This window comes from Lepus europaeus, chromosome 6 (assembly GCF_033115175.1).
Source record: "Lepus europaeus isolate LE1 chromosome 6, mLepTim1.pri, whole genome shotgun sequence".
Lineage (NCBI taxonomy): Eukaryota > Metazoa > Chordata > Mammalia > Lagomorpha > Leporidae > Lepus > Lepus europaeus.
Genome location: NC_084832.1, coordinates 107,214,143 through 107,236,253, shown reverse-complemented (window position 1 = coordinate 107,236,253; position 22,111 = coordinate 107,214,143). Strand labels below are relative to the sequence as shown.

At 38.7% G+C, this 22,111-nt stretch overlaps 2 protein-coding genes and 1 non-coding gene across 9 annotated transcripts in view; all 3 read right to left on the bottom strand.

Annotated features, from left to right (window-relative positions):
- The window catches only part of ATF7IP (activating transcription factor 7 interacting protein), a 140,066-nt gene that overhangs the window by 15,424 nt on the left and 102,531 nt on the right, over window positions 1-22,111 (bottom strand). For all 7 annotated transcript variants that reach the window (XM_062194861.1, XM_062194862.1, XM_062194858.1 and 4 more), the window contains exons 9-12: window positions 21,385-22,023; window positions 16,886-16,950; window positions 3,752-3,830; window positions 842-997 (exon numbers count right to left, since the gene is read on the bottom strand). In XM_062194861.1, the coding sequence (XP_062050845.1) occupies window positions 842-997; window positions 3,752-3,830; window positions 16,886-16,950; window positions 21,385-22,023 (939 nt within the window). The remainder of the gene's footprint in view (window positions 1-841; window positions 998-3,751; window positions 3,831-16,885; window positions 16,951-21,384; window positions 22,024-22,111) is intronic.
- On the bottom strand, window positions 5,841-14,413 carry LOC133762569 (eukaryotic initiation factor 4A-I-like). The gene is given in 3 exon segments (XM_062195552.1): window positions 5,841-6,529; window positions 6,532-6,826; window positions 14,336-14,413. Coding segments are annotated over 3 exon segments (975 nt in total). The 3' UTR covers window positions 5,841-5,927.
- On the bottom strand, window positions 7,115-7,259 carry LOC133762665 (small nucleolar RNA SNORA48). The gene has a single exon (XR_009866333.1). It is a non-coding gene; the product is annotated as a small nucleolar RNA SNORA48 (small nucleolar RNA).

Below are 22,111 nucleotides of genomic sequence, written 5' to 3'. Positions count from 1 at the left end.
TTTTACTGTTAATTCTCATAGTACAACACATTAAGAACAGAGATCCTACATGGGGAGTAAGTGCACAGTGACTCCTGTTGTTAACTTAACAATTGACACTCTTATTTATGTCAGTAATCACCCAAGGCTCTTATCATGAGCCATCTTTGCATAACCCTAAATTTTCCATGTGAGCCCTCAGAAAAGCAAAGAGATTATTCTAGGAGGAGCACTCACCTCATCACTTTATTCCCATTCCATTATCAATGATGCCCATGGGTTTGCATAATGACATTTCCATCTAAAATATCTAAATTAGGTGACTGTCATTATAACTATATTTATATGAATGAAAAGAAACACACATAACACAGCCCCTAAAGCTGTACTTAGTAATAACTGACTAAATAGAATAACGTCTTCTTTGATTTCTAAACAGTTTAGGAGGTACAGGATACACCTTGAAAATATGACTTACAGCTTCTTGAAATGTAGCAATATTAGCTCATCCTTTCTGATGGTGTGTTAGGACAGCTGAAACTAGTTCAAGATAAGAATCATTTTAAAATCCTTGATCAGCCAATTATATCTTCTTCATTATATACGCAGGACAAATTATACCCATCCCTTGCAGAGAACTACATTAATTTCTGTTTACAGTCTTCTTTATAATCATTCTCTACCAGTGCTGCCACTCAAAAACTGTCAGCAAAAAAAAGTTGCCCTGCATTCAGAGGACATGTATTGTCATCAGAATTAACAATTATTTTTAATTTTTTGTCTAATCTTTCCACTCCATTCCACTGTCACAGTTCTTTGCAGGTGAAACTAAATCTTTGGGTCAATGATTTAGGAAATTTACCTGTAGGTAGCAAGTGTATTGTTGTTTGAGATGGTCCACTTGTTGGTACCCCAGATGGCTGAAGAGGTGGTGCTGGTTGGATGGGTTGCAATGGTCGTGACAGAGGCTGAGCAGAACCCATGGTTGATACAGGAGTAATATTTAGCTTTTTGGGATCTGTCAATGCAAAGTGAATATTATGATTAATGACAGAAAAACATTAGAAAGTACAGACCTTTCCTTTATGAATTAATTTTACTTTTGCTACCACTTGATGCCACATTTACCCCTAAAAGGACAATTTCTTTTTATTTTAATTATGTGTATCATCTCAAAATCAAATCAAGAGCTTAACTAATTTATTGTTGCTTCTATCAAAGATTTTAATTTACATTATAGGAATTCAGTTTTATGTTTTATTTATTTTTATAAAAGAATCTTCTAGATTCATTACAATATGTTAACTAAAATAATTTCATTGCTTGTACAAAATATGTATCTACGTATCTATAGATCTGTATCAAGGAAATTCTCCTAAACAAATACCTATAAATTAATGCAGTTCTGACATCTTGGATTTCAATTCTTCTGTTATTTAGGTTCTTGTTTGGTAACATCAGCTTATGAATAAAATATACACAGAAAGCTAGTCTCAGAAGTCTTCCACAGTCTATGAAATAGATATTTGCTTTTCTGACAAAACCCTTAAAAATAGCAAATCAGTAGACAGTATGTAATATGAATGATGTAAGTCAAAAGCTCTTCTATCTAAAATGATCCCTATCAATTTCTATAATATGGAATTCCTCAAAAAAACGTAAACAGAATTTAATGGTTTGCCAACTAATACTTTAATTCCGTGCTACTGGAAAACAATGTGTTTTTATTTTATTTTGAAATTTATTTAATTGAAAGTCAGAGTTAGAAAGAGAAACAATGTATTTTAAAATGGGAGAATTTCAATACTTCCCCCAAGGCAGGGCAATGGAGAAACTCTAGAAAGGCAGACACTTGAAAGGAAAACGGCAAGAACACCGAAAACAAAGTTTGCTTACTTTACTTTCTATTTCTAATTCAGATCCAGCACTACTACCTTCATCCTCTCAAATATAATCTATATTTACTTTTGTCCTCTAGGAGTCCATTACAATCAAACCTGCCTATAAGAAAAGTAGTAAAAGCAACACGCATATTTAAAACTTTTAAATAATAATAATACCTGTGTATGCTCAACACTGATGAAGGATGACATAAATCTCCCAACTTTACACAACAAAATTAATTTTACTGTCTCATAGCCGACTATATGAGTATTTAGTTTTAATTTCCTAAGACATAAACTATCTTATTCCATAAAACTTTTTAAATTTTTTTCTAAAAATGTTTTTAAAATATTAAGAACCACCTGATGTTACCAGACTTTTCATATTATCACAACAGTCTTAAAGATACATCCATGAACAAAGTTAGTGTGTACAAGTAAATTTGAGAAATATTTTATATTCTGAATCATTCTCAGAGATTTACATTATGGAGTTACACAAAAAAGGTTCAGAAAGTCTGAATTAATTTAAAAACAAGTCACTTTAATTCAACATTTCCCAAGTTTATCAATTATTACTGTAGAAAATAACAGAGAAAATGTTCAATATCTATTGAATTAAGTTTCTAAATATTTGTAAAACAGAACAAAAACTGAAGACACTAGGTGATTTGAATGCTTTTTAGAATTACACTCATTTTCAGGCCGGCGCCGCGGCTCACTAGGCTAATCCTCTGCCTTGCGGCGCCGGCACACCAGGTTCTAGTCCCGGTCGGGGCACTGATCCTGTCCCGGTTGCCCCTCTTCCAGGCCAGCTCTCTGCTGTGGCCAGGGAGTGCAGTGGAGGATGGCCCAAGTGCTTGGGCCCTGCACCCCATGGGAGACCAGGAGAAGCACCTGGCTCCTGCCATCAGATCGGCGCGGTGCACCAGCCGCAGCGCGCCTACCGCGGCGGCCATTGGAGGGTGAACCAACGGCAAAAGGAAGACCTTTCTGTCTCTCTCTCTCACTGTCCACTCTGCCTGTCAAAAATTAAAAAAAAAAAAAAAATTACACGCATTTTCATTTAGATTAACAATAAAAGAATGCAAGTAACCAAAATTAAATATATACACACTTGTAAGTATCTATATTAAAACACGCATGGAAAGAAAGAAAAAACATTTCATGCAGAATCAGAGGACCAAGATTTGATCACCCGGTCCTGTACTAACTCTGACTTGTCATCTCTTAGGCTAGAACGTTTGCTCAATTCTAAAACAAGTATTACACAAGGATCAAATATGATACGTATAAAAACAGAAGTTGTTTCATAAAGTAAATATTCTCTTCAATGTTCTTTTCCTCTACACCTTTCAATGTCCAAGTACATACATCATCAAGATTTGGTTTCCATTTTTAAATTCCAATTTGAGGGCCGGCGCCGTGGCTTAACAGGCTAATCCTCCGCCTTGCAGTGCCGGCACACCGGGTTCTAGTCCCGGCTGGGGCGCCGGATTCTGTCCCGGTTGCCCCTCTTCCAGGCCAGCTCTCTGCTATGGCCCGGGAAGGCAGTGGAGGATGGCCCAAGTGCTTGGGCCCTGCACCCGCATGGGAGACCAGGAGAAGCACCTGGCTCCTGGCTTCGGATCAGCACGATGCGCTGGCCGCAGCAGCCATTGGTGGGTGAACCAACGGCAAAAAGGAAGACCTTTCTCTCTGTCTCTCTCACTATCCACTCTGCCTGTCAAAAAAAAAAAAAAAAAAATTCCAATTTGAAAAACTCTCATTGTTGTACAAATACACACCAGGAATAATGCTACAGAGATCTGTTTTCAATGAATATTGTACCGTGTTAAGAGGAAAACTTGGTATCAAAGCATTCCTTCATATGATTACTATTGAAGTACCTTGAGAAGCTCCATTCTCTTCATCATCCATTGTGAGGTCAATGACACCACCTGAATCACTGCCAGTCACTTTTCCACTCTGAAAAACAAAACATCTGTATTTTGCAAAGAAAATTCTGGCAGATTTAAAGGAAAAATGCACCGAGAGAGTAAACAACCCTGGTTCAATCTGAACCCCTAAATTGCTTTACCTAAAGAAACAAAGTTTGTCAAGTAAATACCACAAAACACTCATTGCTTAAACTTCTATTATCAAAATATAATCCTGAAAACAAAGTCTAGAATTTAAAAAAATTAACATTACATACAGTGACTAGACACATAAAGTTGTTAAACAATTGAACATAGACACATTTTGTCATTTAAACCACTGGCCAGTCACACTCTAAAGTATCAGTATTAATGCGGCAAAACAACAGAACAATCTTAAAAGCTAGAGTTAGTCTACAAAAAGAATTAAATTTCATTGTTTCCCTAAAATATGGCATGTTATGATTACAGAATGCTCTAATATTACTGGAAAATCATTTTGACTGAAGTCAAGCTACTGTCTAAAATCATCACAAATATAATTAGGACAAAAAATAAAATCTTTCAAAATCACACAAAAACAAAAAAGGGCAGGACAACATGGATCTAAAAAGTCAGGACTCTGAAGTCAGAAAGATTGAGCACATCTTACAGTTCAACTTACTAGCTTAACTTATGTTAGGTAATTTTCTCGGGGCCGGCGCTATGGCGCAGCAGGTTAACACCCAGGCCTGAAGCGCTGGCATCCCATATAGGCACCAGTTTGAGACCCGGCTGCTCCACTTCCCATCCAGCTCTCTGTTATGTCCCGGGAAAGCAGCAGAAGATGGCCCAAGTACTTGGGCCCCTGCACCCAGGTGAGAGACCCAGAAGAAGCTCCTGGCTTTGGATCGGCACAGCTCTGGCCATTGCGGCCAATTTGGGAGTGAACCATCGGATGGAAGACCTTTCTGTCTCTCTCTCTCTCTGCCTCTCCTCTCTCTGTGTAACTCTGACTTTCAAATAAATAAATCAATCTCAAAAAAAAGTAATTTTCTAAATTTCCAAATTGTAAATTAAGGCTATCAGGAGGATTAATCCAAGCACATACAAAGCTTAACACCATACATGGAGGGTACTAAAACTGTTTCATGAATCATAATTCAACTTTGATACATTATACATGGATTGACTCCAAGTGATTAGTTTGATTTATAAAACTCATTTTGCAAAATTAAATATAAGTGCTTGATTTTATAATTCTAAATCTTACAAATCTTTGATAATAACTTCACAGAAAATGACTTCACAAACCCAACAGTAAAACCGATTAAATACAAAACTAAATTCCCAAGAATTCTCAAAGAATGTAAAAGAATATACTCACTAGAAGTAATCAAAAAATTAAGACTATTGTTGAGCATATAAACAGAAACTCCCCCCCAAAATGGCAGAAACTAACAAAAATAGAAATAGTAGGGCTGAAAAGAATGATCATGATAAAAATTAGGTAAGTTCAAGCACATTACAGAGGGCAGAAAAAAACTCAGTGAAACTGACTTACAAGCAATATAAATTTTCCAGTCCAAAGAACAGGAAGAAAACCACAAAGAAATAAAGAAATATAAAAAGAACCTGAGACCTGTTCAATAATAAGAACCAGTTCAGGGGCCAGCATTATGGCACAGTGGGTAACGCTTCTGGCCTGCACTACTGGCATCCCATAGAGGTGCCAGTTCAAGTCCTGGCTGCTTCACTTCTGATCCAGCTCCCTGCTAATATGTCTTGGAAAGCAGTGGAAAATGGCCCAAGTCCTTGAGCCCCTGCATCCGTGTGAAGAGATCCAGATGAAGTTCCTGGCTCCTGGCTTTGGCCTGGCCCTGCTCTAGCCACTGTGGTCATTTTGGGGAGTCAATCAGTGGGCAGACGATCTCTATGCCTGCCTCCTCGCTCGCTCTCTTTCAAATAAGTTACTAAATCTTAAAAAAAGAACCAGTTCAGCAAAACTTCCTTTATATTTTTTTTTTTGCCTCAAAAAGTGACATTTATTCAAAGAAAAAAAATGACAAGATGTCCATCCCTTGGCTCCCTCCCCTCCCCCCTCTTGCTGCTCCTCGGCCCCTGAGGACTGAACCCCAGCTGGGGCTAGGTGGCAGGACAGCTCCTCTCAGATGAGGTCAGCAACATTGAGGGGCATCTCCTCAATGGAGGTGTTGTAGAAGGTCTCGATGTCTCGGAGAGTCCGCTTACCTTCTTCTGTCACCATGTTAATAGCCACACCCTTACGACCAAAGCGTCCACCACGGCCAATTCTGTGAATATAGTTTTCCCTGTTGGTGGGAAGGTCATAGTTGATGACTAAAGAAACTTGTTGTACATCAATACCTCTGGCTAGCAGGTCAGTGGTAATCAGTACTCGGCTAGAGCCAGAGCGGAACTCCCTCATGATCACATCTCGCTCCTTTTGGTCCATATCTCCATGCATGGCAGAGACGGTGAAGTCCCGGGCGTGCATCTTCTCAGTGAGCCAATCGACCTTTCTTCGAGTGTTGATGAAGATGACAGCCTGGGTTATGGTCAGGGTTTCGTACAAGTCGCACAGTGTGTCCAGCTTCCACTCCTCGCGTTCCACGTTGATGTAGAACTGGTGGATACCCTCCAGGGTCAGCTCCTCCTTCTTGACAAGAATCCGGATGGGGTCCCTCATGAGCTTCTTGGTCACCTCAAGCACATCGGATGGCATCGTAGCTGACAACAAAACCACCTGGTGTTGCTGTTGAGCTTCTGGAAGATGTCATAGATCTGGTCCTTGAATCCACGGCTTAACATTTCATCAGCTTCGTCCAGTACAAACATCTTGATGTACTTGGGAGACAGGTATCTCCAGTTAAGCATGTCGAACACACGGCCAGGGGTGCCCATGATGATGTGGGGAGCTTCCATTTGCAGTTTCTGCACCTCAGCACGCACACTGGTGCCCCCGATGCAGGCGTGACAGGACGCACCCATGTAATCTAATGCCATGACTACCTTTTGTACCTGAACCAGAGAAAGGTGGGTGTGCAACTGTTAGCTACAACCATGGCAGGTCCCATCTCGCTTTTCCATGGATTCGGTCTTCCCAACAACCATGATACATGCAACTGAACCTTCAGCTTCTGAAAACTGTGGTCCATTTATTTAGCTGCTTCATAGCCAGTTTAAAGAGCCACATGACACACACACATGGCCAACTACACCCTTGCCCCCAAACACAAGCCACACGACCGGTTCAGTCTTAAGAGGCTTACTATCACTTCTTGGTTACACTATCTGTGCCCAGTTCCCATCAGAATAATCACTTCTACTATTAGGGTTTGTGCCGTAGGCATGAAACAGCTCTGGCCACCAATACAGGCATCAAGCTAGGATGAACAAAGGACTGCGCATCTGCTCTGCCCCTGACTGATATAAGAGCAGCACCACGAACGAGGTGTCTCTTTGCCCATTGCCAGGGGTGAAAACTTCCTTTAAACTATGAACTCTATATTCAATGAAGCTCTCCATGAGAAAAAGTAGCAAGAGACACAAAAGTGCATTTATAAAAAAAAATAAAAAAACTAAGAAAATTAATTGCTAACAGTTCTGTATAATATACTAAAAAGAGCTTTAAGGAAATTCTTCAGTTTCAAAGGAAATAACTCAGATTTCTACAAAGACAAGAAGTTAACCAGAAAACCCAATCATGAGGATAAATATTAAATACTACATATCTTTACAGTTCCTAATGTCTTTGAAATGCTATAAGGCAAAATATAAACACAGTGTATTCACAGATTTACAACACGTATATGAAACGTGTGAAAATAAGACCACAATATATATGCAAACAGGAATGTAGCATGCAAGGAAACCAAGAATAAGGGGGTAGATGTAAACATAAAATTTCAAGATTCCTATAATTACCTAAATAATTCAATTTTAAAACTAAGTATACTGGTATGATTTTAAGGTACTGATACATTTGGTTTTTTTGTTTTGTTTTGTGTTTGTCTTTTTGTTTTACATTTGTAAATAAACAAAGCAGCCTATCAAAATATAGATTGTGGCCGGCGCTGCGGTTCACTAGGCTAATCCTCTGCCTGCAGCGCCGGCACCCTGGGTTCTAGTCCTGGTTGCTCCTCTTCCAGTCCGGCTCTCTGCTGTGGCCCGGGAGTGCAGTGGAGGATGGCCCAGGTCCTTGGGCCCTGCAGCCGCACGGGAGACTAGGAGGAAGCACCTGGCTCCTGGCTTCAGATCGGCGCAGTGCTGGCCACAATGCGCCGGCCGTAGCAGCCACTTGGGGGGTGAACCAATGGAAAGGAAGACCTTTCTCTCTGTCTCTCTCTCTCTCACTGTCTGCCTATCAAAAAAAATTAATTAATTAAAAAAATAGATTGTCAGATGGCATAATACACCAAGAAATTAAGAAATAACTATTTTTCCCCTAGAAGTTTACATTAAAAACAGATAAAAACAGCAGTAAAAGGCTGAAAAACAGGGACAACATGTAAAGAACAGGCATAAAAATGCTGCTATGACTATTTTAATATCAGACAAGAGGCAAAGATGGAAACTTTATAAGGATAAAAGAGACAGTATATCAAGATTATATAACAAGGTTATATATTATGGAAAACCATGTTCCTTACAAAAAAGCCTAAAAAATGAAGAAAACTTAAAAATAATGAAGCCACACTGAGAATATTTTCTATACACAACAGCAGTAAGTGAGAAATCAGTAATAAAAAAGGTATTTGCAAATATTAAGAAATTAAACAACATACTAACAACCCAGGATCCAAAAAGAAATGGTAAGGGACTGAGTGATATGGAAATGAAACATGTAAAAACACACGGAATGCAACTAAAGCACTTCAGTTAGGAAAACTTGTATTAAATGACTACATAGGATAAAATCTATAATCAATTATCTGAAGTACTGTGCCTTCATTTTTATTGACCAGAGCCTGACATACAATTCATTATCACAACCTAGAGTTCCAGTATAGATTTTAAGAAATAAAATTGGTAATTATTTCAGTAAGTAACAGCATTTATAAGATACCTATGATGGTTACACTATTCCTATCAGATTTTGTGCTAAAAGCTTTACACATTTAATGTTTACTACAATCCTATGAGGTAAGCAGCAGCATTCAGTCCTTTTATAGTGAAAAATCTAAAGAGTTAAATAACCTTCCAAAGAGCACCCTCTATTAAATAACAGGAGCTAGGCTGTCTTACTATAAAACTTATTATTTCTATGCCTCTGAGATTGACCAACTTAACCACCAAAAAAAAAAAAAAAAAAAGGTACCTAAAGGAAAAGTGGAATTAAAATTTATACTTTGGCAAAACTTTTTTTTAAGATTTATTTATTTGAGGGACAGAGTTAGAGAGAGAGGGAGAGACAGAGAGAAAGGTCTTCCAACTACTAGTTCACTCCCCAGATGGTCACAACAGCTGAAGCTGACCTGATCTGAAGCCAGGAGCCAGGATCTTCTTCTGGGTCTCCCACGGGGGTGCAGGGGCCCAAGCACATGCGGCCATCCTCCACTGTTTTCCCAGGGCATAGCAGAGAGCTGGATCAGAAGAGGAACAGCCGGGACACGAACGGCGCCCATATGGGATGCCAACACCACAGGCAAAGGCTTAGCCTACTGTGCCACAGTACCAGCCTAGTACAGAAACTTTTAAAATTCATGTATACAAGGGGCCTTCAAAATATTTACAAAAGATGTTTATTGTGAAAAATACTGTGCAGGTATTTCAAATTTTTCTGAAATACCAAATTCAACTTATCTTTTAATTCCATTTTCTACAAGCTTTTTGAAGTATTCTCATATACATATATGTACCTTTATAATTTTTCCTGACAAAACATTGAGAAAATTTATCGAGACGTCATGTTTTTATCTGTATTTACATATATTACCAAAGCCTTTGATTTGAAATTATAAAATTAGTCATATTAAATTGTTTTTTAACAGTGAAAATTTATTTCACTAAAAAATAGCTAGTGGCAGGCATTTGGTCTAGCGGTTAAGATGCTACTTAACTGCCTGTATCCCATTATCAGAGTAGCTAGGTTCAAGTCCCATCTCCACTCTTTTACTCCAGAGTTTCCTGCTGAAGTGCACCCCGTGAAGCAGCAGGTGATAGCTCAAGTAGATGGGTCCCTGCCACTCATGTAGGAGACATGGATTTAGCTCTCAACTCCTAGCCTTGCCCATTCCAAGCGGTTTTAGCCACTAGGGGAGTGAACCAGTGGATACTAGCTCCTTTTTGTGTATTTGTGTCTGTCTCTCTCTCTCTCTCTCTGCCTCTCAAATAACTTTAAAAAGGATAAAAACCCACACCCTCCTCTCTGTTGTGACCTTGTGCCAGCAATCCTCTAACTAGAAGATCTAGAAAAACTGCAGCAAACCAGACCCAAAATTAATAGGAAAAGAGAAATAATTAAAATTAGAGAAAAAAATCAACAGAACTGAATCCAAAAAAACATTACAAAAGATCAGCGAAATGAAGAGCTGGTTTTTGAAAAAATAAACAAAATCGACACACCACTGGCCCAACTAACTAAAAAAAGAAAAGACCCAAATCAATAAAATCAGAGATGAAAAAGGGAATGTAATAACAGACACCACAGAAATAAAAAGAGTCATCAGAAATTACTACAAAGAGTTGTATGCCAGCAAATAAGGAAATCTATCAGAAATGGACAGATTCTTGGACACATGCAACCTACCTAAATTGAACCATGAAGACATAGAAAACCTAAACAGACCCATAACTGAGACAGAAACTGAGTCAGTAATAAAGTCCCTCCCAAAAAAGAAAAGCCCAGGACCGGATGGATTCACTGCTGAATTCTACCAGACATTTAAAGAATTATCTCCAATTCTTCTCAAACAATTCAGAACCATCGCAAAACAGGGAATCCTCCCAAATTCTTTCTATGAAGCCAGCATCACCTTAATCCCTAAGCCCTAAATAAAATTCTGGCCAATAGAATGCAGCAACACATCAGAAAGATCATCCACCCAGACCAAGTGGGATTTATCCCTGGTATGCAGGGATGGTTCAACGTTCGCAAATCAACCAATGTGATACACTATATTAACAAACTGCAGAAGAAAAACCATATGATTATCTCAATAGATGCAGAGAAAGCATTTGATAAAATACAACACCCTTTCATGATGAAAACTCTAAGCAAATTGGGTACAGAAGGAACATTCCTCAATACAATCAAAGTGATTTATGAAAAACCCACGGCCAGCATCCTATTGAATGGGGAAAAGCTGGAAGCATTTCCAATGAGATCTGGTACCAGACAGGGATTCCCACTCTCACCACTGTTATTCAGTACAGTTCTGTAAGTTTTAGCCAGAGCATTTAGGCAAGAAAAAGAAATTAAAGGGATACAAATTAGGAAGGAAGAAGTCAAACTATCCCTCTTTGCAGATGATATGATTCTTTATTTAGGGGACCCAAAGAACTCTACTAAGAGACTATTGGAACTCATCGAAGAGTTTGGCAAAGTAGCACCAAAAAGGAAATCTGCTGAAGTGAAATGGACACTATGCAAAACAATGACTTGATCAGTCCTTGTCCTGACTGTGGGGGAACAACTTAATACTTTTATCCCTTTTAGCATTTTTTTTTGTTCTACTTAAGACCATTGGTTGAACTCTGTAATTAACACACAGTTATTCTTAGATGTTTAAATTTAACTGAAAAGTGATCACTGTTAAATATAAGAGTGGGAATAAGAGAGGGAGGAAATACACAATTTGGGACATGCTCAAGCAGACTTGCCCCAAACGGTAGAGTTAACAAGATTCCAATTCAATCCCATCAAGGTGGCATGTATCAATGCCATCTCACTAGTCCAAGTGATCAGTTTCAGTTCACAACTGATCATAATGATAGGATTAAGAGTCAAAGGGATCACATAAACAAGACCAGTGTCTGTGAATACTAACTGATAGAATTAAAAAGGAGAGAAAGATCCAACATGGGAATTGGTATACACAGCAGACTCATAGAATGGCAGATGTCCTAAACAGCACTCTGGCCTCAGAATCAGCCCTTACGGCATTTGGATCTGGCTAAAAAGCCCATGAGAGTATTTCAGGCATGGAAAGCCAAGACACTCTGGCAAAAACAAACAAACAAACAAGCAACAACCCTAAATGAAAGATCTCTGTGAGTGAGATCCCAGCAGAAAGAACAGGCCATCAAGGAAGGAGGTAACTTTCTCTGAAGGGGGGAGAGAACTTCCACTTTGACTATGACCCAGTCGGAATAAGATTGGAGTTGGCAAACTCAAAAGGCTCCCATAGCCTTGGCAACTCATGACAAGAGCCTCGGGTGATTACTGACGCCATAAACAAGAGTGTCAATTGTTAAATCAACAACAGGAGTCACTATGCACTTACTCCCCATGTAGGATCCCTGTCCTTAATGTGTTGTGCAATGTGAATCAATGCTATAACTAGTACTCAAACAGTACTTTACACTTTGTGTTTCTGTGTGGGTGCAAACTGTTGAAATCTTTACTTATATATACTAAATTGATCTTCTGTATATAAAGATAACTGAAAATGAATCTTGATGTGAATGGAATGGGAGAGGGAGATGGGAGGGCTGCAGGTGGGAGGAAAGTTATGGGGGGGGGAAAGTCACTGTAATCCAAAAGCTGTACTTTGGAAATTTATATTTATTAAATAAAAGTTTTTAAAAACAAAACAAAAAGTTAGCTGACATCATGAAATTCTAAAAACGTCATCTCACTAACTAAACACCAAGAAATTCTTAAGAGATAGTTTCTCTATAGTTTTTGAAATTCAACAAATAAGAACTTACTTGAAAGGCAAGAGTAGAGCACACCAGCCGAGGTCAATTTAACATAGAAGACCTAGGAGCTCGCTCCTTTCACGGCTCCTTAAGAGAACTTAAATCAAAATGGAGCCGTTATCAGGAAAGTGGCAGCTGGAAGTCATATTAATTATTAATAATGTTTTTATGTATATGTTGGGTAGTGAGTGGATTGTGCCATACTTGCTCATTAGAACTGCTCTGCATAAATATGATTGATGATGTATACTTGGGTCTTCACTATTGGGATCTTGAGAGTTTCCAATGCCACTAGTGTCGGTTACATAGCAAAGTATGGCTATGTGACTAGCCCTCAATAAAGCCTCAGATTCTACAATGCATCACATTTCCCTGGGCAAAGACTTTTTTACAGGTCTTTACTAAATTACTAAGGTAATAAGCCAAGGAGAAAGCAAACCCTATAGGAGCCCAGACAAATGAGCATTCGGAAGCCTGTTCCTGACTGCCAATCTTTTCTTTTTTTTTTTTTTTAAGATTTAATTTATTTGAAAGGCAGAGTTAGAGAAAAAGGGGAAGATGGAGGTCTTTAATCTGCTGGTTTACTCCTCAAAATGGCAGCAATGGCCAGGGCTGGGTCAAACCCTGAGTTTCATCTGGGTCTTCCACATGGGAGGAGTAGCCAAAGGACCTGGGCCATCCTTTGCTGCTTTCCCAGGCACATTAGCAGGGAGCTGGATCGAAAGTGCAGCAGCCAGGACCTAAACCAGTGCCAATATGGCATACCAATGTCTCAGGCGCTAGCCCTCAATGCAAGTCTTTTTCCTGTTGATTTTGCTCTACACTTTTTCTCGGATAAACCAGAACCATGAGTATAACCTGCTACTATGCCTGGACAATGATCTTGATTTCCTAAAAATAACAGTATTATTGCAAATGGCAACATAAAAATGAATTCTATACTGTTTTGTGACATATACTGGTAATTTGAAAAAATTTATTTTCACTATATAAGATACATAAAATCATGTATAAATGACATATAATTCAGAATAAAATATATTAATAATTGTTGGGGAACATTAGAAAAATCTTCACTTAAGGAAGAAAATGACATAAAGAATCAGTCCCCTAGCCAGCGCCGGCACACCAGGTTCTAGTCCCGGTCAGGGCACTGATCCTGTCCTGGTTGCCCCTCTTCCAGGCCAGCTCTCTGCTGTGGCCAGGGAGTGCAGTGGAGGATGGCCCAAGTGCTTGGGCCCTGCACCCCATGGGAGACCAGGAGAAGCACCTGGCTCCTGCCATCGGATCAGCGTGGTGCGCCGGCCGCAGCGCGCCTACCGCGGCAGCCATTGGAGGGTGAACCAACGGCAAAAAGGAAGACCTTTCTATCTCTCTCTCTCACTGTCCACTCTGCCTGTTAAAAAAAAAAAAAAAAAAAAAAACCACAACAAACTGCCCCTGTAATAAACATGAACAAGATTTTTTCTTGTCATTATTTCTAAACATTACAAGTACTTACATAATATTTACACCGTATTAAGTATTCTAAGTAATCTAGAATGAAAAGTGTGGTAGAGGATGTGAGTAGGTTATAATGCAAATACTTCACCATTTTATGCAAGTGATTTGAGCATAACATTTTGGTACAAACTGAGAGTCCTGGAATGAAAACCTCTAAGGGTAATAGGGATAACTTATTTGATTGATTACCAATGGCTGAACAATAACTATTTCCACACTATACCCATCCACGCTCCTTTTCATCTGTAATAGTTTTAAGAAATTCATCTAAGTAGACTTGGCATAGAAAAAAAGAAATCAGCCAAGTGTACTTAAAAATTGGCACTTCAGAAAATCTGTTACCTGTCTCATCTAGTTTCTTCCTGGTACTAATTAGTATGGAGGGTAAAAAGCCAACAAAAATCACTTAATATTCAAAAAACCAACAGTGTTACATTAATGAACAATGACAAAAACCGTATTTTTAAATTTTCTTCTGTCTGCAAGCATATTATGAGGGACTTCAAAGTTTGTGGGAAAAGTGGAATTATAAATTTACTCTGGTGCAAAAAAAACCCAAAAAAACAAAAAACAACAACAAAAAAAACACCTGAAACTCTGCATTGTTATTTTCATATGCAGTTTCCATGAACTCTGTACTTTTTTGGAGACCTCTATTAGGCATGAAAAAATTCACGTACCAAAATAAACCTTTTAATTCCATTTTTTCCTTTTTGAAGTACCACCATATACTTCCGTAATGGTTTCTTAAGATATAATGAAACTCTTCTGTTATATATATTATTCACATCCTTAGGCATTTATTTAAAGCTACAATTTTGCTATTTATGACACAGCATTGCTTTAACTAGGTTATTCAATCAAGTGCCTGTGTATGTTTTACATCACCTAATCCAGCAATCAGGAAGCTACTGGTTTGTAAAGTCATTTGGCCTGGCCCTGTCAAGGCAATCACAGGTGGAATTTGTTAAGTCGATAAATCTATAACAGGCAATTTTTATGTTGATAATTACATGTGGCCTGTGAGTAACGTTGTAAATATCCAAGTGGCCTGTGGCAGGAAAAAAAGGTTCCCTGCACTACTGGTCCACTGAGGTACCTATTGTGAACTTAACATTTGGTTCTACAATCTCTTTGCTAGCTGATAAAATTAATTCCAGTTTCACATATCTTTTGGATTTTCAAACATTTCTTGGACTGATACAAATTGTTTCTTCAAATATTTCTCTTGTATAGACTGTCAAGTAAAATATTTTTGATCTTAAAAATCTGTGAAATGTAAATACTTACAACTTTCTAGACTATAGTAAGAAATTAGGTATAATTGTGCTTTGCATTATCTTATTTATTCATCTTGAACTTAAAGACTATAGCAGTTTTAATTTCACTTAAAGGTTTATGATATTACATACAATATATTTCAGCAAAGAACTTTAGACAATGCACTGCAAATATTTATATTTATGTTGTCCTGTACTGGAGTCACTAGCAATAGACAGCTCCTGACCCTTGAAAACACAGTGACTGCAGCTGACAAACTGAATTTGTAATTTAACATCTCAGTGCGGCCAGTAGTTAGCATATTAGACAGTACACCTTTTGAAGAACCACAATTTGTAGAATAGGGAGCTAGCCATTAGAATGTCCAGTTTCCTGTCTTGAAAATATTACACAGATTATCAAACCAACTAAAAAAAATTTACTTAAAGATGTTTATAAATTCTTTCTTTAGTTTTATGAGGTTTCCTTTATAAAGTACAGGCAGATTTCCTAATAAGTGTCATTTAGAAGTCATGGAATATGAAAACATTTCTGTATCACCTGTCTTCTAGAGTAAGTATTTTATATAGTTGTATACAATTCTGACTTTTAATATTACACACACAAACAGCTTAAGTTTTTAAGAAATAAAAACTCTGATTATCTTTTTTTTGGTCTACAATACAAACCATCAAATCAGGGTATCTAGCTTGGGTCAAAAATCTTTCATTTTTAAAGGAAAAAAGTCATAACTATGATTACTAAGATCATTATTCCCTTGTTTTACAAATTCCTATCACTTACCTTAGCCTGACATACTCAAGACTGTTTTTTCTAGGAATAATATGAGTTTTCTTACACTGTTTGGAAGGGAAGAGAATATAACTATCAACCGCCTAATTAGTTTGCTGTGAATCAATTAAACCAAAAAGTGGTACAGAAGAACTAGGAAGAAGACTTAACAGAGGAAAGTAGTAGTAACTACATTATTGGGTAATTAAGATTTTAACATGAAAAAGTACCAAAACTGGCAAAGTGCTAATAAGCTATCAGAAAGACAAAGACTTGCTTCCCCAAGATATTTCCAAATAACACTGAGGGAGGTGAAATGGTGATGGTGGGAGGAGCAGATGGCAGGTACAAGGTCAGAGCAAGCCAGTAAGACCTCTCAAAAAGATGGGCCTGGAAGAAATTATAAGTGTTTTCTTGAGGCATATGAAACACTGCAGTGTATAAAGGCAAATGTCTGCACCTTTAAGCAAATAATCAAAGCAATTAATACAAGAAACTAGTATCTAAGAGAACTGCTAAAGCAAAGAAACTGAGCTGTCGTCAAACATTACAAAGAAGTAAAAAAATGGACAGTTGTAAGAAACAGACTTATAATAATTTTCACTGTATCAAGGGATATTGATGGAAATCTATTCTCTTGTGGGTTGTACTTAAAATCTTACTTTGAAGTAGAAGGAAAAATCTTACCTGTGATGTGCTATCAGCTGCCTTCTTATTAACAGAAGCTTCTATTGTTTTGTTTGTCTGGTTTTCTGAGAAGTTAAAAAAAAGTCATTTTATAAACTTCTACAAATTAAAAATTTTGCTTTACATGCAATAAGATAGCTTTATAGAGGTATATTTCTGTTATCAGCAAGATTTCAGAACAAGACAGATATGAATGAATGAAATTAGGTATTAATTTGAGCTCTAAGCTTCTAAGCAGCTCTAGGAGGATATTTACTTTATTATAAACAGAAAATACTGACTTGAAATCTATAAAGTTATCCTGAATTATCACTATCAAAAAAGTACATACAAATGACATGCAGTCATCTAGCATACATTTTCAAGTGACTAATATCTATATAAGATTCAGTTTTTTATTTATAAAAATTTTTTAAAAGATTTATTTATTTGAAAGGCAGAGTTACAGAGTGGCAGAGGAAGAGAGAAAGAGAGCTGTCTTCCATCTGCTGGTTCACTCCTCAGGTGGCCACAATGGCCAGAGTTGCACCAATCCAAAGCCAGGAGCCTGGAGCTTCCTCTGGGTCTACAACATGGGTGCAGGGGCCCAAGAACTTGTGGCACCTTCTACTGCTTTCCCAGGCCATAGCAGAAAGCTGGATCAGAAGTGGAGCAGCTGGGACTCAAACCAGCACCCATATGGAATGCCAGCACTGCAGGCATTGGCTTTAGCAGCTACACCACAGCGCCAGCCCCTTCATGAAGTTTTAAATTATATAATTTAATTTATTACGTAAGTAGAGATGTATTTAAGTTTGGCTTCAATTTACTTTTCTTTTTTTATTTATTTGACAGGTACAGACAGTGAGAGGGAGAGACAGAGAGAAAGGTCTTCCTTCCATTGGTTCACTCCCCCAGATGGCTACAACAGCCAGAGCTGCGCCCATCCGAAGCTAGGAGCCAGGTGCTTCTTCCTGGTCTCCCAGGCTGGTGCAGGGGCCCAAGCACTTGGGCCATCTTCTACTGCTTTCCCAGGCCACAGCAGAGAGCTGGATTGTAAGAGGAGCAGCCGGGACTAGAACCGGCGCCCATATGAGATGCTGGCACCACAGCTAGAGGATTAAACTACTGCGCCACAGCACCGGCACCTCAATTTTCATCTTCACCCAAATCTTCTGGTTTGGTTTCAGCTCAGGTTTTGGGCTGACTGAACAAATGCCTACATTAATGCCATTTATGGTTCTCCTTAAATTATGCATAATCAAAGAACGTATATTTTTATAGGACTTCAATCTAAATAACATTATGAAAACAACATACAAAACTTGTCATTCACACTTACTGTTAATACCTAACAATTCATTTTCAAATGAAGGTAAGCATTCAAGAGACATAAAATAAAGATCTTAATATATCTGTAAAGTTTTATATTTAGGAGTAGATCTCATGAGATAACCATGAAATGAAACAATACCGCAAGTCACATAAAATGATGTCTGTCATAAATCATTACATTGTGAAAGTTACTTTTAGAATTAAAAGAAAAAGAAATTAGATCGAAATGAAGTATCCTCCAAAAATCTTGTCTACTAACCTCAGTTAAAAGTAGGCATTAGTGTTGCATCACGAAAGAGTGTCTAATAACCTGGAAGCATATAATGCTAAGAAACATTGTCTCTGAACTATGTAAACATTTAATGTAAGTACTATTAAGTACTCATATATAAAATATATATATAAAGTACTTATGTGTATATATATATATATATATATAAGTACTGCATTTTAAGATTCATTTTATTTACTTGAAAGATAGAGTCACACAGAGAGAGAAGAGACAAAGAGAAGGGTCTTCCATCTGTTGGTTCGCTCCCCAAATGGCTACAATGGCTGGGCCAAAGCCAGGAGCCAGGAACTTCATCTGGGTCTCTACATGAGTGGCAGGGGCCCAAACACTTGGGCCATTTTCCGCTGCTTTTCCAGGTGCATTACCAGGGAGCTGGTTGGAAGTAAGCAGCCAGGTCTTGAACTAGTGTCCATATGGGATGCTGGCGTCAGAGGTGGCAGCCTAACTCACCCTGCCACAACACCAGCCCCATAATTACATTTTTCACTTTTTACTAATTTATCTGAAGGCGTTACACACACACACACACAGTGTCTTGCAACTGCTGAGTCACTCCCCACATGGCCACAACAGCCAGGAATGGGCCAGGCCAAACAGGAGTGGGGAGGTTCTTCTAGATCTCCCACGTACATGGGTGCAGGGGCACAAGCACTTGGGCTGTGTGTTCTGCTGCTTTCTCAGGTGCATTTTCAGGAAGCTGGATTAGAAATGAAGCAGTGAGGCTTCCAACTGGCACCCTTTGGGATGCTAGCATCAGAGGCAGTGGTTTTACCTGGTATGCCATAATGTCGGTCTTCATGATTCCATTTTCACATAGAATGTCAGTTTACTCTCCTACGCCAGATGTTAACTGTATGAGGGTAATATTCAGCTTTAGTCCAGTATTAATTTTGACCTGGGGCCGGTGCTGTGGCATAGTGGGTAAAGCTGCCGCCTGCAGTGCTGGCATCCAATATGGGTGCCGGTTCGAGTCCTGGCTGCTCCACTTCCAATCCATCTCTCCGCTATGGCCTGGGAAAGCAGTAGATGATGGCCCAATTCCTTGGGACTCTACACTCGCGTGGGAGACCTGGAAAAAAGCTCCTGGCTTTGGATTGGCACAGTTCCGGCCATTGAGGCCATCCAGGGAATGAATCAGCGGATAGAAGACCTCTCTCTGCCTCTCCTTCTTTCTCTGTGTAACTCTTTCAAGTAAATAAATAAATCTTAAAAAAATAAATAAAAGTATGTCACAAAAATAGATCTCTTAAAAACAGGATGTTTAAAAAAAAAAAGTTTGCGGCCGGCGCCGTGGCTCAACAGGCTAATCCTCCGCCTTGCGGCGCCGGCACACCGGGTTCTAGTCCCGGTCGGGGCACCGATCCTGTCCCGGTTGCCCCTCTTCCAGGCCAGCTCTCTGCTGTGGCCAGGGAGTGCAGTGGAGGATGGCCCAAGTGTTTGGGCCCTGCACCCCATGGGAGACCAGGATAAGCACCTGGCTCCTGCCATCGGAACAGCGCGGTGCGCCGGCCGCAGCATGCTACCGCGGCGGCCATTAAAGGGTGAACCAACGGCAAAGGAAGACCTTTCTCTCTGTCTCTCTCTCTCTCACTGTCCACTCTGCCTGTCAAAAATAAAAAAAAAAAAAAAATAAAAAAAAAAAAAACTTCTAAAAAAAAAAAAAAAAAAAAAGTTTGACCTGACACATAATTCTGTGAAACATCACTATTCTGTATAAGAAAAACCACTTAGTGGGTAAATATATTACTAATGGTTTCATGACAAGCAGGGCTTATGTTTCTAACTGATGTAAGTAGTCATGCACTATGTCTCATACTTTAAGGTCACTTTCTACATCAATAAGTAAAATGGTGTAACAATTTCACAATATATATGTCAATCATTCTTGGTTATCTGTGCAAAAGTAGTGGGGATAAATGTACTAAAGTAAAAAATGAATAACCAAGCTCAAATGCATACAAAATGTAGGCTTTCTAGGGACAAGAAGGACATGGAGTTCTCAAAGTTTAAATACACATATACTCAGTTTCTCTTTTTGTAATACTTCTCAGTAAAATCCAAACAAAACCATATAATATGTCATAAGAAAGGTGGACATTTGGTTTAGCAGTTAGAATGTACATATCTCACATGGCAATGCCTGGGTTTGATTCCTGGCTTTGGCTCCCAATCCCACCTTTCCCCAGATATAGACCCTGGGAGGCAGCAGGTGATAGTTCAGGTAATTTGCTCCCTGCCACTCACATGGAAGAATTGAATTTAGTTCCCAGATCCTGTCTTTGGGGCCAACTATAGGCATTTGGCAATGAATCAGCTCATGGGAGTTCTCTGGTTTTATGTCTCTCAAAAAACAAACAAACAAAAAAACACATACACACACATATCAATTTCTGTGTGTGTGTATATACATAAAGGGCCCAGAAAAAACAAAAAGGTATCAAACATTTTATAGTAAATAACAGAGGAAAGACCCTAGCTTGAAACTTCTATAATTAGAAGTTATAAGTACAAAAAGAATTTTTCCAAATGAGCAGGGAAGTTAGGTGGCTTTTATTGTTCTCTTACAAACATACCTTATGTCATTTATATACTTTGTATTATATATATTCTGGCACATGAATCATTAAAATAATTCATTATGCTGGGTCTAAAGCGTAAATTGAAAATTCAACAAAACTAGGAAAATTACTGAAAGAATATATATAAATGGTGGCTTCTCAAACATTCTCAAATCCCATTTTAACAACTATTTTTCTTACTTAGCTAGAAAATTACTAAAAAATCTAAAGGAAATTCTATTTTTACTCTGTTCTTCCAATAATCCTAGCCACATCCAAAAAGTTCAGTCATCTAAATATCATTAACATACTTGTATTTCTACACAGTGACTTACCAACTCTTGAGGTGGTAGTGCCACTCTGTTCTGCAGGAGATGAAGTATTAAAAGCTGAGATTGGAATTTTCATCTGTATAGGACCTCGATTACTTGATGAACTATAAAGTCCTGATGGTCCTACAGTGGGCAATGAAGTCCTTGTGGCTTGTACAATAGAGTGTGCTGTTGGCACAGCCTGCACAGCAAGCGTTGTTCCTAATGGTGCAGCACTGGCAGGAGAGTTCCTTTGAATACTAGGACTGGGTACAGACGGAGTGTTGTTTGGTTTTGCGGGATTTGGCAAGGATGGCAAGGATACTGAATTTTTGGTAAGACCACTAACGGCAGGTGGGCTCTGCACAGAAATAAATTCAACATTGCCAGATGGTTGATTGGTCACCAAAGTCCCTGGATGGCTCTGCAGGAGCTGAGGCTGGGAGGACACCGCAACAGGAACATGCAAAATCACTGGCAAAGATTGTAACGAGATTGTAGGCTGGGGATTTCCACTAGGCACCTGAGTAGAAGCAACAACTGTAGCTGTGTTGGGTGCAGGAAGAACTGAAGCTGGTGTCAGAGAACCTGAAGTTGCTGGAATCTGCAGTTTAGGTTGACTATTGACAATTGTTGGTGGAGTGACAAGGTTGGTTGAAGATACTACAAAAGAAAATAGTCTATATTTAAAGAGCTACCTTAATTTATCAGCTAAGACAATATAATACATACAAATACAACATATTGTGTT